This window comes from Labrus bergylta, chromosome 16 (genome assembly GCF_963930695.1).
Source record: "Labrus bergylta chromosome 16, fLabBer1.1, whole genome shotgun sequence".
Taxonomy (NCBI): Eukaryota; Metazoa; Chordata; class Actinopteri; order Labriformes; family Labridae; genus Labrus; species Labrus bergylta.
The window spans coordinates 11,563,407-11,579,588 of NC_089210.1; the positions used below are offsets into that span (position 1 = coordinate 11,563,407).

Here is a 16,182-nt window from a genome sequence, read left to right on the forward strand (position 1 = left end):
CCCCTACAGATCTCCCAGCATGATAAAGAAATATACTCCTTACTTTTGATTAGGCCCACTACTGCAGACAGTCAGTTCAGTGAGTAGGCCATCTCGGTGTTTGGGATTACTTGATCACTATCATCTACGCTACAGGATGTACGGTGCTTTGTCAGCAGCGTGAAAGATACTGGCGCGTCACTTCGGGGAGTGTCTGTGTTCAGCCAATCAAACTGCAGTCTTCAGCTCAGTGGGCGGAGCCGCTCCTCCCACACTCCCCTGTCCCAGCTGCAGCACGCTTTTGTTCAAAACTCAGAAGTCAGACAGTGTACGCTTGACAGAGGTGCACGCCGATGTTACTCACCGAATGTGTTTCTGAATCGCTGACACCAACAGCGTCGCTTTCTCTCCCCCCTCATCTCCATTTCTTTTTAGCCCAATGATCCAGTTTTTGGGAAACTAAAGGTTAGTTGTTGTTTTTTTTTTTTCGGTGCGCTTCGATCGTGTGACGTTGTTCAAACAGGGACAGCAAGGTTTCGGCGAGCACAGCAACTGGAGTCCTGGAAGAGGGGAGGATTTTCCAAGAACCGGTTTCCCTGTCGGTTTGGTTGGAGTTTGACTGCTGTCATGTACAGTTAGTTGACAATTTACATGTTCAAGGGAAAGGGGAGAGTGAGCTTATGCTTCCTTTCATCCTTCTCGCCGGACATCTATGGAGAGGGGGTCCTGTATGCTCTCACGCAGCTACTTGGAGTTACTTGGGGCCGACGCAGCACCGATAGTGTTGATTTTACCGACCTGGATAGCAGAAGACGACACACACAACCTCATTTGAATGCCTTTGCAAGGAGTCTGCTGGTTTCTGTGCTGCAGGCAGGGCTTCAGTTTGCTCGGACGGGACTATGGGGAGAAAGAGGAGGAAGAGTCTTTTGAATTGCGCAACAAGGAGGACTTGACTCCCAATGGACGGGTATAAACTCTCCACCTGCACTACACATCAACTCACGTGCATGACATACCTACTACACACTTTTTTTTTTAAAGTACATTAGAAATACTGAAGTGTCCTGAACATTTCATAATGGAAGGTCATTTTCAAGGGAACAATTTCACAATTTGTTAGAGTAAAGGAATAGTAGAAAAAGAGGTGGTTCCAGCAGTTTTTATGAAATGATTACTATTGAAAAGTCAATGTGGATTGAAATTTTAAAGTCTACTCAGAAATGCAAAATCGTGTTCAAACGATTGGCTCATATTTTTTTTGAAGTATAGCAAATGACAGTGTTCTCATGTTGGCAGCTTGTCTGTGGTAATCAATGCCACCTTCTTAAACTGATGAAGTGCACTGGATTCACTGCTGCTGCCCAGTTTTTCACATTCATTGATGATTGCATGATCTTGGAGACTTGGACACCCCCCCCCCCCACACACACACACACACACACACACACACACACACACACACACACACACACCCACTCTGGTTCAAGCTGAAAAGCCAGTGTTTTGAACTGATCCTGTGTGTGTGGCCAACGTCCGTTCCATTGCAAATAAGACTGTGGCCTTGTCTTCTCTGTAATGTTAGTCATCTGATCAGGCACAGAGAGTTCAGCATTGTCCACCCACTTGTGAGAGGGGGCATTGTTGCCTTGTATTGAAGTAGGCTCTATCTGTATGACCCAGCTTAAAACTCTTTTCATGTACAGTCTCTGAGAAAAAAATTCCCCTTAAATATTTAATGGAACTGCCCGCCTTTCCTCACGTCGTGCTTCCTTTTTCAGAAAAAGAGTGTACTCTTAGTTTCAACCTTTTGTGTTTGCTCATTTGCCATTATCACCAAATAATGGTGCAGAGACACTCTCTAACTGCATTACTTTGTGGATCAGAGTAATACCACCTTAAGCCTCTTCTTGTATTGCCTGCCTATCTATGTATTGGCCCTTTTGTCTGCTTGCAACCAACCAGTGCAGCGCCGCAGCGATTTGCATGAAAACGTTGAGCAGATAAGTTTTACACAGTTATTGCCTCAACAGACGTCTGACAGCACCAGCCTGCAGATAAGAGCAACATCTGTTGCTGCACCGTATCCAGAGAGGTGTGTGTGTGTGTGTGTGTGTGTGTGTGTGTGTGTGTGTGTGTGTGTGTGTGTGTGTGTAGCACTCTTCTTCTTGGCTAACATCACGTTCATGCTCATAATGTACCATCTGGCCGGCCAGTGGTGGTCAAAGGAACCAGAGTGTGCTCCATATTCATGATCAATACAAGATCGCAGTAACATGTCCCAGTGGAGGCGCCTGATGCCATCTGAAAGTGATACTCGGGGATCTACTTTTCCAGTAACTTTCCCTGCATCACTTTAGTGCAACCAAAGCTCCATCTGCAGAGTTGTGCTCCTGGTGACTTTTAGGTTTATCACTCATGAATGAAATTGTAGTTCGGTGGTTTGGAAGAATACAAGGCTTTATGAGATAATAAAACATGTTCAAGAATTAGTTTCTTCCATACTTTTAGATGATCCTGTTGCATGTCTTGGTAGTATTAATTTGTTGCCAATACATTTAATGAATGTGAGCATATGTGACTTGTATTTGGCCAAAGAAACAAGAATGTAATCTCTGTGATATTATTTCTATATCATCTGGTTTGGCCTTAGTATATTGGATTACTTCTTAATGGAGGAAAACAGTTAAATGGCTGAAACTCAAAAAGCAGGAAACTCCTTTTGTTGGACTTAACTTGTCTTATTTTTCCTTTGATGAAGTCACCCAAGTGTTCTAACATCATTGATTATTGGTTTCCTAATGCTTGCAGGTAATCAATCCACTCCCGCAAATCCTGTTTCCTCTCTGCCTGTGACATTGACTAATGCTGTGTATTGTTACTTAATAATTTGGACCACAGCTGAACCACTTTAAGCCAGTGTCATCAGCTGATCCACTCTTAGGCAGGACAGGCCGTTTTGCTCCCCAGAGCCCCTCCCCTTTTAAATATATGCATCTAACTGGTACTGTTTGGCTTACAATTGTGTCAACAGAGGGGGTGGGGAAGAGGCCTGAAGATGGTCTAATATGATTCCAAAGGAAAATCCCTCAGGGCTTCGTTCCATCGTTTACCCAGTGAGCTCCGAGCCGTATTTTCAGACAGCTGGTCAGACCTCCCTGGGAGTGTGTGTGTTTTTTGGGCTTCAAAATACTGAAATACTGCATTTAGCAGGCCTCTTGTCAAGCTCCTGCCAGGGATGAAACCCACAGGGCTGGAGGAGTCTCCCCTGCCCAAGACATCCAAAGCCTTCACACCCGTGATCTCCTGCGTCGCTTTCTAACATGCTGCCAGAGGATGCCGCCCATGTGTAACATCCGCAGCACCAAAGCCATAGGCGACGCACTGTTCCCCTCTTCTCACTCAGGTTGGAATCATGAGTCAGCGCTGACGCTTGTGTAGACTTGGCCCCCGAAGAGCCCGGGCCCATGTCAGATCCTTCCCTGCATGTTTACAGTCCTCGGTCAAAGAAACTGCTCTCCAGCAGCTGCCCAAACAGTCACACAGAGCTTAATGACTCCAGTGTTGGGACAGAAGGCACTCATTTCAGGACAGGACAGCCGTCACTCTCTCTCTCTCTCTCTCTCCATGTTTCTACTGAAACTTTTTTTTCTCCAAGTTTTTATGTAGTCACGTTTACCAATAAATGATCACCACGGAGTGTAAAGGCCTGCGCAGTTGTAAGTGCGGGCTAGCGGACCACAGTACATCCCGTTTCATGGAACAAATGGGCACAGTCTGACCGGACTCGGAGCAGGTCCCATTAACCTTCACTACTGCCCTCTGTCTTCAGAGGTGTCACGGTACACTGGTTTATATTTGGTTTCCGTTGCGTCTCTGCCTCACCACCTCCAGGCCACACATCTGGTCTTCAGGCCGACATTGGTTGAGCCCAAGCATTTCCTCCTGGTTACTCAGCCTCCCAGGAGAGATGGAGAGAGAGAGAGAGAGAGAGAGAGAGTAGACGGAGGGGGGAGCGGGAGCGGAAGTCAGCCACGGAACGAACACATCACTGCATGGTTCCCTCGATGCTCTGCTCTAGTCTGAAGTGATTCATCCCCTGCCCGTCCAACAGGAGAGCGTTTGCCAGCTCTGCATTGCACGCTATCCTTGTTCCTCATCCCACAGCCCATTAACTCTATTGAAAAAGCTATAATTCTGTCGTGGGTCACGTATTGTGAAGAATTACTCGAAACACTTTTACATGACCAACCTCTCCCATTAGTTTATTGATTCTCTGATTAGTTTTATATAACAGAATTAGAGATTTGATGATTAGTGATTTGTCATGTTCAGAGCATGCTGTGAGTCTGAATTCTCTTCTTTCAGACTGCTGCTCTGTTGAAGTCATTTGTGGTTTACAGACAGGTGGAGGTAATTACTCAACACTTTTTGACACTATTTGACAGTACCTCTCATACGTTAAATATGAACCAAATCTCATTATCCAAACACTCATCTTTTCCTAATTCCCTTAGAGCCCATCTGTCTTATACATTTGACGCAGACTCCAGACTGTAGTTTATGAATCGGTATGTTTTCTTTGTTATTTTAAGCCCTCCAAAAAGAAGCAGTTTGCTTTCTTTTGCCGTGCAGAGGCTATACTTAGGCTGGTTTGCCCAGTAGTGAAGTGTTGTGTGTGTGAACTGCGAGGGGCCCAGAACTGACCTGGATAGTGTTTCAGGTATAGGCCAACACCCCTGTGCTGTGCCAGGGCGGCCACGAGAGCTGGCTCAAGGCTGTGGCTTACAGAGACAACAAGTTTGGCCACTGGGACACTCAGTGCATGCCCTGCACACCAGGGAATCAGTCTAAATGTGCACATGCCAGCTCTGCTGTTTGATGGGGGGGGGGGGGGGTTCCAAGGTCAGGTTGAGTGAATCCAGGGATTTTAGCACTGAGAAAGGAAACATCCTTTCCCATCTTCTTCTTAACGGGGGGAGTCCAGGAATGAAAAGTTCATTGTTTCAACCATGAAATCTGATTTTATACGTCTGCCAGTGGCAGCCCTGTTTATTGTCAGTAGAGGCACTAACCCCAGTTTCCATACAAAACTGACATCCAAGAAATGGGGAATGTGAATTTAAAATAAAAAGATGGCATGCAATCTAGATAACTAATCTAAAATTTAACAAGTAATCTGTTCAAGATTTGTGACTGTATTCACCAGATGATCAACCTTAGTACACATTTACATATTTACTCTTTTTTTTGTTTGATTATTATTTCTTTGCCATGTGTCTTATTGTCTTTCTATGTTGAATTTTATCCGGATATCTTTATCCACCATCCTGTGACTCTATAAAAAAAAAAAAAAAGTGGATAGAAAACATGAAGGCATTTCTCTCACAGATCAGGGTTACTCTTAGGTTAACAACCTTCTCAGAGAAACGACTGATCTCAATATAGGCATCCCTAGGTTTTCTGGTCAGGGTGCACGCAGCCATTGCACAAAAGATTCCTCTGTTCCCCACTCCTATATTAAATGAGCTTGTTTTGCATGCCATATTTCTCTCCACCAGCTCAACCCTTGCAAGTGAAAGCCAGGCATTACAGGAACAGAGCAGCTATGTGCTGGGGCTGCCAGGGGCGGGCTGCATGCTCCACTGTAACATGGCCACTGAAGGCAAACTGTTGAGGGATTACTCCAACCTGTGGACCAGTTTTAAGGACAGGCTACTGTTTGTGTTCCATTATCATCTATTTACACTATTCTCTCTCTTCTGTTGACAGAGTCCAGCTGAGGTGACTGTTTCTCAACCGACTCGCACAGCCAACGGAACAAACGGGTAAGAAGAGAAGGAGAAACTGATTTTATTTAAGACCTTAATTAGAGGAAGTAATAGTTCCTTGTATTTTCTCACATAGTTCCCCTCAGTGCCGGGCATTTCTGCATTAATACTCAAGCAGGCAAACAGGCCAGTCACTTGATTTTAACTTCATTTCCACTGTATTCGGTGTCATGGGGCTTTTCTCATGTGCTTTTGCCATAATACACGTTCCTAACCTCATATGCTGCACTCATGCTCACATGGGCATAACGACAGGCATGATGGACTCACATGTAAATTGACACAGATGACCTGACATTTCCCAGCTGCAGCAGCGCATTGACTGCTTATGGATTATACTGCTGCCAATTTCTAACCGTTAACCTCTTGACTGAGTTGTGTCATTCAAAGGTTGGCTATGAGGCACATAAGCCAATAATATGTTAATCTAAAGCAGACAACATGGTGATCTACATTATAGATATATACTGTTTTGGTTCATATGAACAGCTACATTGTCAGATTAACTTTATCCAGCTTCATATCCACCGTAATATGTCTGTTTTTATTCTATCAAGTCTGAATATCAGCAGGGTTCACTTTTTGAAAGCTCAGATCAATGGTTTACATGTCTGGTCTCCACTACCCAGCTTCTGTAAAACAACCATAATGTCAGCTTAACTCTATCAAGATTCTGAATGAACAAATCCCAGAAATTGTGCTAGTTTCAACTCTTCACACCCTGTATTTTAGGTTATGTGAAACCTCCATTTGCCTCACCAATAATGCAACTCAAATCCTCATGTGGTTGACAAGTGAATGTGAGTTCCAGTGAAAAGGAGTAAATCACAGACAGCCTGATCCCAACTATTAGTGCTGGGCTGTGATCTCAGACAGTGATGCAGCCATGGCTCTGCTCTCTGTTTGGTCTCGGGCATTTTTAGGCCATCTCTACTGTGCATCTGCCGTCTCGCTGGCAATCGGTCAACACAGATCAACTCGTAGGGTCGCGCACCTCGGATGAATAGATGAGGGTCTGCAACAGTTCTCAACAAGACAAGAGTTGCCCCAGGGAGTTGCCGGGGGAGCGGATGTTGAGACATTTTGCTGCAGTCATACAGGACATGTTAACTCCTGAGTGAAGGAAGGAGGAAGTAAAGACGTGAGGACAGAGAGCCTGGCTAACTGGACTGAGTGACTCAGTTCTACCTTTGCAGCACTCCCAGAAGAGGTGTGGCACAGACGTGTGTGTGTGTTTGTGTGTGTTTGTGTGTATGTGTGCGTATGTGTGTGTGCGCACTTGTCCCTTCCACAGTATTGTGGAGGTGTCCTCAGGCCACATGGCGTAATTAACTACTGGTTTTGAAGGGAGTGTGTTAAGAGCCTGGCTGTAATCATCACACTGAATGTAGAGATTAGAGAGCGTTGTGCTTGGTTATTACCTGGCTGATGACCGAACACGCCCAAAAGTTCAGCGAGAGGGGAGCCAAGCCAGGCTCTGATAAGTCTGGGCAATGTGATGTAAAAAAAAAAACAAATTGTGTCAAAGCAATACATCATCAGTCTGGGATAATAGGCAGGACAGCTCTGTCATTTATGGATCTATTGAATTGGACGCTATAGAAGGATATCTTTTTTCAACTATTGGTTGGAATATTGCTCTAGATGTGGAGAGATTATGAAAAAAGGGGTTGGGGGAGGGAGAAAGGCCCATAACTATAAAACAGGAGGGATAGCTTTAATAATAATCAATAGTATGATTCAAAAAGTTTGCCGTCATGATGTATTGGACATTTTTGTGCCTCACAGGATGTGATATCACAGGAATCACTGCAGGGCATGTACACAGTTAGGCAATAATAAACGGGAGGGAGTGATGATGCACTGAATATCAGCACTACTTTGATTCAGTCATTGACAATGGTCACAGCTGTGCTTATCTTCATCACAAAATCTGAACTTCCAGTGTGATATTGCTTTGATACAACAGCTCTACAGGCAGCGTGTGGTATTAAAAAGTAACACCTTTTAAGCAGACAGTTATTGTTTCCTGAATCATTTAGTTGGCTCAACCAACACAACTGGTTTAGGAACTGGAACTTGACTCTAACCAAGAACGACTTAGACATATTTCCTGTACTGTGGCTACTTAGTGTGTAAGTGTACATGCAACTTTGGATTTCGTACATTCATCTGTTGACAGCTGCTTCTGTGGTCCGTGTGATTCGGAGGGAAATAAACCTTCTGCATAAATGTTGCAGAGCGTTGCAGGACACATAAAGACAGAGTGATGCGCAAAGTGAGAAGTCCCGGTGATGTTGTGACCTGTCCAATCAGATTGGTTGGTCAGAACTCTATAATAAATGTCTTTGTCGCCAGTATTTTTGTTCTTGTAAACTAATATCAGAAATACTTATTTAAGGATTATGCTATCAATTAAAAAATGTGCCTTTATTTTATTATATACCTTTATATTTATTTATTTCCTCTGTAACTCAATCTGCTCTGATGTATATGTACTTTAGGGACTGATCTTGAGGAGCTTGGAGCTTTAAGTTTTAATGGAACATTATTCGTTTTTTCTATTGTTAGGAGCCCTGTAATAGATTTGTCATTTGTTTGCACTGCTCTCCGTGAGCGTGCCAGTTCACTGAGGATTTGGCTGATGAGCATTATCTCTGCAGAAGGACACAGCGATGTCTCCCCATCTCTGTCACTGTCAGCACAAAGTGCCAAGCAGCTTGCTCCCTCCTGCTGTGATCTCACTCAAATCTGTCTTACATCATCGCTATTTTTTTTTTTTTCACCCCCACTTTCCAGAATCTTAAATTCCTTCTCATGGGTCGGCCAGAGCGGAGAACAAACTGTACAAGAAGGAAAGTGGACACTCGAGAGCTGCTCCAACTCCTTCCCTCACTATTATTTCCGTCAGATTTCTCTTCAGCACCACCCCCCCCACCCCCCACCCCCTTCTTCTTTAACAGCTTTTGACAGACAAAACCTTGACTTTTGTGGGGGGGGGGGGGGGTTCTGGTGTGGGCTGCCACGCTGAAAGGGGCCAGTGTTTCTGAGATTATTTCATGTGTGTGAATTATGTGTATGCAAGAGAAAAGTGTGTATATGCATGAAATATGTGGGTGTTTGCTTAAAAAGTAGGCCCCATGATAATTGCCTGTCTGTCAGCCATATGTCCATCCCAAGCTGGTTCTGTTTTACGACATCAGCAAATACAAAGAAATGAAAACCGCAGCACAAAGATTGATCATAACAGTAACTTCATTTCCAATCCAAAAGTCACTTACTCTCCATCATAAAAGTACTAACTGATCAACCATCACTCTCCTTCAGTCACAAACTCAGACTTCCTGTTACACACACACACACACACACACCCACCCCTACCCCCTCCTTTCTCAAAACATGATTTTTTTTCCCCCCTCCTTCCCTGGCCTAGTCCAGAGTTTCTTGGCAGTGGTCTTAAGTAAACAGCGTATTTTTAGCTGGGAGGTCATATTGGCCCAGTCTTAATCACCACATTCCCATTTTCCCACCAGCCCAGCTTCAGCCAGAGGCCCATGATGCACTGTGGGGGAGGGGATTGAGACTAAATGGAGAGAAATGTATTCCTACAAAGAGGAGCTGATTATTTAGTGCTCCAGTATTACCCTCTACATTTTAATGAAGGTTGTCTTAGATGGTGTTTTTTTTTTTTTTTTTTTTTTTTTTAAATCCTCAGCAGTTTAATGAGCTGTGTGACTTGATGTATGGCCATCACTTGTAAACACAACATGATCCATAAACATCCAACAAAAGGCTGCAGCTTTGAGGTCGTTTGTTTGATCGTCTGTTCGGTCTGAAAAAAAAAGAAGAAAATCTGATTACTGTAAAACATTTAAACAAAGGTCTTTTTTTTTTTTTTTTTTTTTTGAAAGCATGTATATAGTTGTGGTGACAAGGCCCTGCTTTGTATGCTGGGACATGTCCCCACTGTTTCCACTGCGGTCACCGAAGCCCGACAGCAAGGGCGCTACTTCTCTAACTTTAATTAGCGTCTCGCCATTTGATTTCACCATGGACTAAAAATCAATTACTCATCGCTCAGGCAGCTCCCACCAAATGCATTGTCGCAAACTAATGGACAGTCTGTGCAGCTCATGTGTTTTATTTTAAGAGTCCTTATCGTCACAGCCATGAAGGGACTCCAGACAATATGATGCAAATCACTTATGATGACCTTATTTCATTGTCATCTGCTTCTCAAAACAGGGATATATGCATCCAACTTATATATTCATTCATAGTGCTGCATTTACATAATGTCAGTAGAGCTGTAAAGACCATTTATTTTGACTTGGCCTATAGTTTAAATACGTAAACCAGGTACAAAAAAAGCTCCGTAAAGCTTATTTTAAATAGATGACTTGAGAGCATATAGCAAAGCCACAAGTATTAGTATTATTCTTAAAGATTTTCCTTTGGGCTTTTGGGCCTTTTATTCGATAGGACAGAAGTAGAGAGAGAGAGGGAAGGTTGGTAGAGCGAGCAGGGAAGACGTGCACAGCACAGCGTCAGGATCAGGAGTCGAATCTGCAACAAGTATGACGAGGACTGTAGCCTTTGTATACGGGGGCCGCCTGATCGAACTGAGATAAACTGGCACCCTGCTAGTGTTAGCTTTAATGCAATGTTTACTTAGATGCTCAGTAACATCTAGCAATGACAGATTTGCTGCAATCTTGCTAATGTTCTTCTGACAAGTTCTCGGGGCAGCTGTGGCTCAGTGGGTGGGTTTGTCTGAGCCCTGGAGAGTCCCAGGGCAGGACACTGAACCCTAAATATCTCCGGTGTGAATGGATGGGTACTTCATCTAGCTGCTTCTGCCATCAGTATGTTAACGTGGTGTGAATGTAGTGGCCTGCATGGCAACGCGATTTGAGTAGTTGATACTCGGTAGACTAGACAAGTGCTATACAAGTCCAAGTCCATTAACTATTCCCTTGCATGAAGTTGGAGTTGTTATGACTTTTCAGGAATGTACTTACCTGGCTCGAAATATGTCGGCTGACAGAGACGGTTCAAATTATTGCGGCAACTTTTATTTGATCATTGGAAATTGTACCTTATACAGAAACCATAATAGTGACACTTGACGCAAAATCGTGTTTTGAAATCAGGACAAAGTCAATACAGGAATGATGAGCGAGATTTATGTCAAGTTGAGCTGAGGTGTTACGTGGCATACAAACATTCTTTAAAGATAAAATCCTCACTAGCTAACCTCGCAGCCACACATGTTTTTCCTCATGTGGCTGATTAGGCCTCTCGTCATGACTACGTGGGCGTGTGCAGACTTCTCGCCTCTCCTTTTTTTAGTTTTGTTGCACCTGTTAGGGTGGGACGATGAATACCTGTATCTCTGCTCTCAGAACGGGTATGTTGTATGCTGACGTCATTTAATCACCAGCAAACCTCCAACAACTTAGCCGAGCTTCACTTTTCATTTACATTATCCGAAGAAGAATTAGCAGTACAATTATTCAGTTTAAATCATTAAGCTGTGTGAGTCTTTGTTAAGAGTTACACGTAATGTAAGACAGTCATTTTGACTGGTGAACATTCTTAAATAGTTTTTACATTTCTTTGAATCCTTTTTTTTTTTTTTTTTTTTTGCTGTGTTGCTCCCTCTGTCTTTATTCCAGGTAGTTAAACACTTAGTGACTTGTACTCCTGCTGAACACACGACACACAAACTACAGCACTGATGACAGTGATGGATAGTATTTAACAGCTCATGTTATCGTCATTCACATACAGCACAATGTGTCGACACCCCCTCCCATGTTGAGATCTAGCAGTTAATTCCCTTGGCTAAGCTCACTCAACTTTGTTTTGGGAGTTTAAAGGGATGTATTTTTAGCCCAATTCACAAAGAAAAAGTTCCTATCCTTTGAGATAAAAATACTTACTTTTGCGTGTGAAGTGCGTACTGAAGACAAACTATTGAATAGCAATTTATAAGACGTCCAAAATGTAGGGCTTGTTCACATGATGCCCCTTTCTCTGCAGTAGCTGATTTTGAGTCCTCAAGGTACTCTCTGTCGCTGTTCTACTCCCTCTATTCTCCGAGCTGTCTAAGTAATCTCCATGTCAAATTGTTTCCTGCCCCTCCAGGAAGTTACCCACTAAAGGCCCCACTGTCACGGCCTGTTCTGGGGCTTCTGGGTGCGGTTGCATTGGGGGGGGTTGAGTGAATGTGGGGGGGGGTTTAAGACCTGCTGGACAGCTGTGGAGATCCAAAGACTCCACATCCCTCAACATTGCACAAACGCAAAGTGATACATTTTAGTGTTCTTTTTTTTCATCAGCCATCTTTTATTTTTATTTTTTTTTAATCCATAGAATGGTGGGCAACTGAAAAAAAAGTAGAGATTAAATGTTGCTATACAGATGTGACATAACACATTTAAGTTCATGTAAAACTTGTACATTGTAAAAAAAAAAAAAAAAAAAGGCTAAAAATAGTTTCTCTTGTCATGAGTAGAATTATTTCAGTGAGTTTCTTTTGCTCCATTTCTTCATGCTCTTTGGATAAGTATTGAAAAAGCAAATTCACTTCATTTTTAACTTCATGTTTTCTATGACCTGGACTGTTGAGATGGCACGGCACAGACAAGTTGGTCTGTTGTCTATTTATGTTGTTAATTTAATCCAGGCTATAGTCCTACTTCATATCTTTATATCACCCTGATAACAAGAAATAAAATGACCCCCCCCTTTTATTACTTAATGTCAGAGGTCAACTAGAGTGTCTTTAGTCTGAGACAACGTTCAACCCTGTTCAACATGTGGGCTGGTCTCATTTTACAGACAAGCGTTTTGTGGAATTTAGAGGAAGTAGGAAAGAATGAAGAAGTCTTATGAGAACCAGAAGAGTTTGTTCTCATAAAGAAACACATGTCACACTTTGTGGAGACAGCTTTACGATGTCATTGTAACAAGCTGCTTTTTCCTTAGGCTTGTTACTTTGGGACGCAATGGGTGAGGATAAATGTCAGAACCTGGGTATGGACTTCTTTTTTAATCCTCAGTCTCTTTTCCACAAGGTGTAATAAGAGCTGTGGCGTAGACCCGTAGCGTATCTCGTGTTATAAAGATGGGTGCAGATGATTATAAAATGCAGAAAAACAGATTTATGTTGGCATGGCAATGGAAAAACATCCAGGTCTATTGAAAATCTGCACAAAGAAATTGACTTTTTTTTAATTTTGAATTCAACAGCACACATTTATCCCAGGCATTGAACATAAACACCTTTGCTGCGCACTACAGGCTTTCCACTCCAGTCAGGGCTTCTCTTACTATGAATGTAATCCCTCTCCCGTTTGGGCAACATATAGACCCTGTCTGCGTGCACGTCTGAATTATGTAGCAGGAGTTATTAACAAGCTCAAATAAGAGACGTGGTCGCATTTCTGTGTTTATTTCGATGCCTTTAAGTGGAGTCCTTTGGATGCACAGACTGTCAGAGGTCCCATAAGAGTCAGACTGAGTATAATGTGACACCACTCTGACTCTGTCCTAAATCTGCTCGCTTGCGATGCCGTGTACCACTTCACATACACACAGGAAAGCTGGCCAACAATATAGAGTTTCACTGTGTCTGAATAATGTCTTGAATTAGAGACTGGTGGCAGTAGGCCAGATCTACGGCTGCAAATACTTTTTTTATAACGGGGAAACATTTGTATGCAGTTACGCATTGTAGTCTCTGTTTGCCAGCATTGTTATAGAGGTCAACATGATAAACAGAGTTAGAGACGGGATCAGGTCCGTGCACATGTACGCAAAGGAAATGGCTTCTGCAGTCATGTAAGCTGAGTCAAAGCAGATAAGGTATATTTAGAGTCATTGATTACTGCTGTCTTCCGTGAGGAGGAACCCTCCGGAATCATCGGATCAATAAGGACATAAATCAGCTGGCGTAGGAGTAGGTGACTAGAGGGCAAATAACCCCTGGGAGGGAGGGGTCAATTCATTTCCTGAGAAGTGATCCTGGGAGGCGGGGGGGGGGGGGGGGGGGGGGGGGGGGGAATAGGACAGGAAGGAAGGTGTGGCTTTTTACTGATAACTCACATGGTGGTTAGACCCAGGAATGGGAGTGTTTAATGAGTAAATAGATAAAGGATTAGGAGAAATGCAACTTCTAAACAATCCAATACGCTGGAAATGGGCCTTGGTCTGAGAGGGAGGGGGGGGCGGAAAAAGAATGCTCAAGAGGCACTGAAGATCAGCGGGGTCAGCTGATTTACAGATGTTTTTGATGTTTCTGGTTTTAACCATCCAACGCTGTAACCTCTTGAACCTCGTGCCTCCCTCTGACTGGCAGGAGCTGGCTGGCCGAGAGTCAGGCCGGCGTCGCTCTGTCACGTTTATTTTCAGTCGCCCGCTCGGCTCGGCCCGCCAAAGTGATAAAAGAGAGATGAGCCGTCCACAGTGGTGTGGCATGTATCGGTGTGTGTGTTTGTGTGCCCGCGTGCTGCTAGGGAGGGAAAGTGGAAGAATGCTGGAGGACAGATATTCGTGGCACTTCTTCCAGTCCCCCCTGTGTGGACCCCCCCGCCCCCCCCCACTACAGAGTATCAGAGAGACTTGTAGTTGGCACAGTGTCACATGGTGTTGGGGGTTCAAAGCCAACTGGGTGCCTCTTTGGCCAATTAGCTATCCAATGGGAGGGAGTAGTCAAGGGAAGACCTGAGTTGAGAGGGAGGAGGCCAGGTTATTTACATTCTCTTTCTGTTCCTCCACGCAGACACACTGTCCCAGAGGGCTCTGAAGAGATGAAGAGCCTGATCATTGAAAAAAATAAGATGGGCCTGGAGGAAGAGTCTGAGCTGCTGGTCAAAGGTAAGTCTGACATGGCACAGTGCGCCACCATTACTCTGCTCGTCCTGTATTTTGAAGGCATCCACCTGCCGTGTTTGGCTTGTGGTGAACCTGTAGCTGAAACAATAAGTCGATTCACAATGTAAACTCACTCACTCAACAACAGCTAGTTTAATGAAAAAAGTTGCTTCTCTAGGATTTATTTATGCAAAAATTGTAATATGTCTGTGGTTTGGACTGTTGGAAATACAATATTTGAAGATGTAAGATATGATTAACTTAATTGTCCCAATTGTTTTCTTTGCAATTTTGTGACTGAACCGTTTATTATGAAAACAAATATCCACATATGAAGCCTTGCCTGCAGCCCTACTTTGTCCTTCCATTTATTGGCGTGCTCTTATCAAAGCTGAGTTTGCACTGTTCGTCTTATTAATCAAGTTTTTTTACCCTTATAATAATTGTCTCCTAGGAACTAGTATCCCTGCTCCATGCTGCGCTGTCGCCCTGTAGCAGCTCCCTCTGTGACCACATGTGGCCCACAACACTCCCCCCTCTCCCCCTCCCCCTCCCCCTCCCCCCTGTGTTCATGTTAGGATTGCTGCAGGCATCAGGGGGCGCCACCTTGGGTGTCTGCTGCTTTTGAGGAATGATCTCAGAAGTTATTTCTGTGCGATTCTTTTTTTCCTCCTGGCCTGCAACTTGCGGGGAGCAGTAAAATGCCAGCACTTGGATAAGTTGCGTCCTGTTTGGGATGGCGGCAGTCAGATTGCCTAATTCTGACAGCAGTTACTATGCACCCTTGGCTAGTGCCCCTCCCTCACTGCTGACCCCTCTCTCTCTCTCTCTCTCTCTGTCCATGTCTTACTGTTTGAATAAGACTGTTTCCCTCCAAAACACAGAACTGCTACTTTTTTTCCCTTCGGCTGTTGAATACACTATCACGTGGGATTTCAGCTGTGAATCACACCCCCTTACTTCAACAGACCGAACTAGAACAGCACAGAAGTAGAACACCTCGAGGCATTAGATAACCCCTCTCATTCCTCTTTTGTTGCACAAGGATATGTTCTCCAAAGTTCTTCGATTATGGCCTTTCCCCTGGTTTGGTATTGATGTTTTTTTCATTAGCACATCCTCGGGCTATAAAGGGTTAATATTGCCCCAGTATCTGAAATAGGCCATGACAATGGAGATGAATGGACTGATGATGGGGGTTGAATTGTAAAACTCGTGGAGTTGTGGCTGAAAGACATTTAAAAATATTTTTCCATTAACATTTGAAATGGAGTACTCCTGTCATGAGGAAGAGTTACTCACACTCTGTTAAATGAGTCTAATATATAAATGTGAGGTCCAGGCCTGGTTAGAATTAGTTTTATTTAAACTGTCTCCCTCTCAAAGTGGTTTAAAAAAGAAATCCACATTGTCAAAACTATAAAATCATGAAAATTGGCAGATCTTACCGTCTGAAGTCCTCATAATTGTTGTTGTCTTTTGATTGGCTATT

General features: G+C 43.7%; 1 protein-coding gene across 1 annotated transcript in view; it reads left to right on the top strand.

Moving 5' to 3' along the window:
- Window positions 1–285: 285 nt before the first annotated feature.
- plekhh3 (pleckstrin homology, MyTH4 and FERM domain containing H3) overlaps window positions 286–16,182 on the top strand; it is a 31,244-nt gene continuing 15,347 nt past the window's right edge. Inside the window, exons 1-3 of the mRNA XM_020652479.3 lie at window positions 286–949; window positions 5,752–5,807; window positions 14,599–14,693. Of these exons, the coding sequence (XP_020508135.1) occupies window positions 815–949; window positions 5,752–5,807; window positions 14,599–14,693 (286 nt within the window). The 5' untranslated portion in view covers window positions 286–814. The remainder of the gene's footprint in view (window positions 950–5,751; window positions 5,808–14,598; window positions 14,694–16,182) is intronic.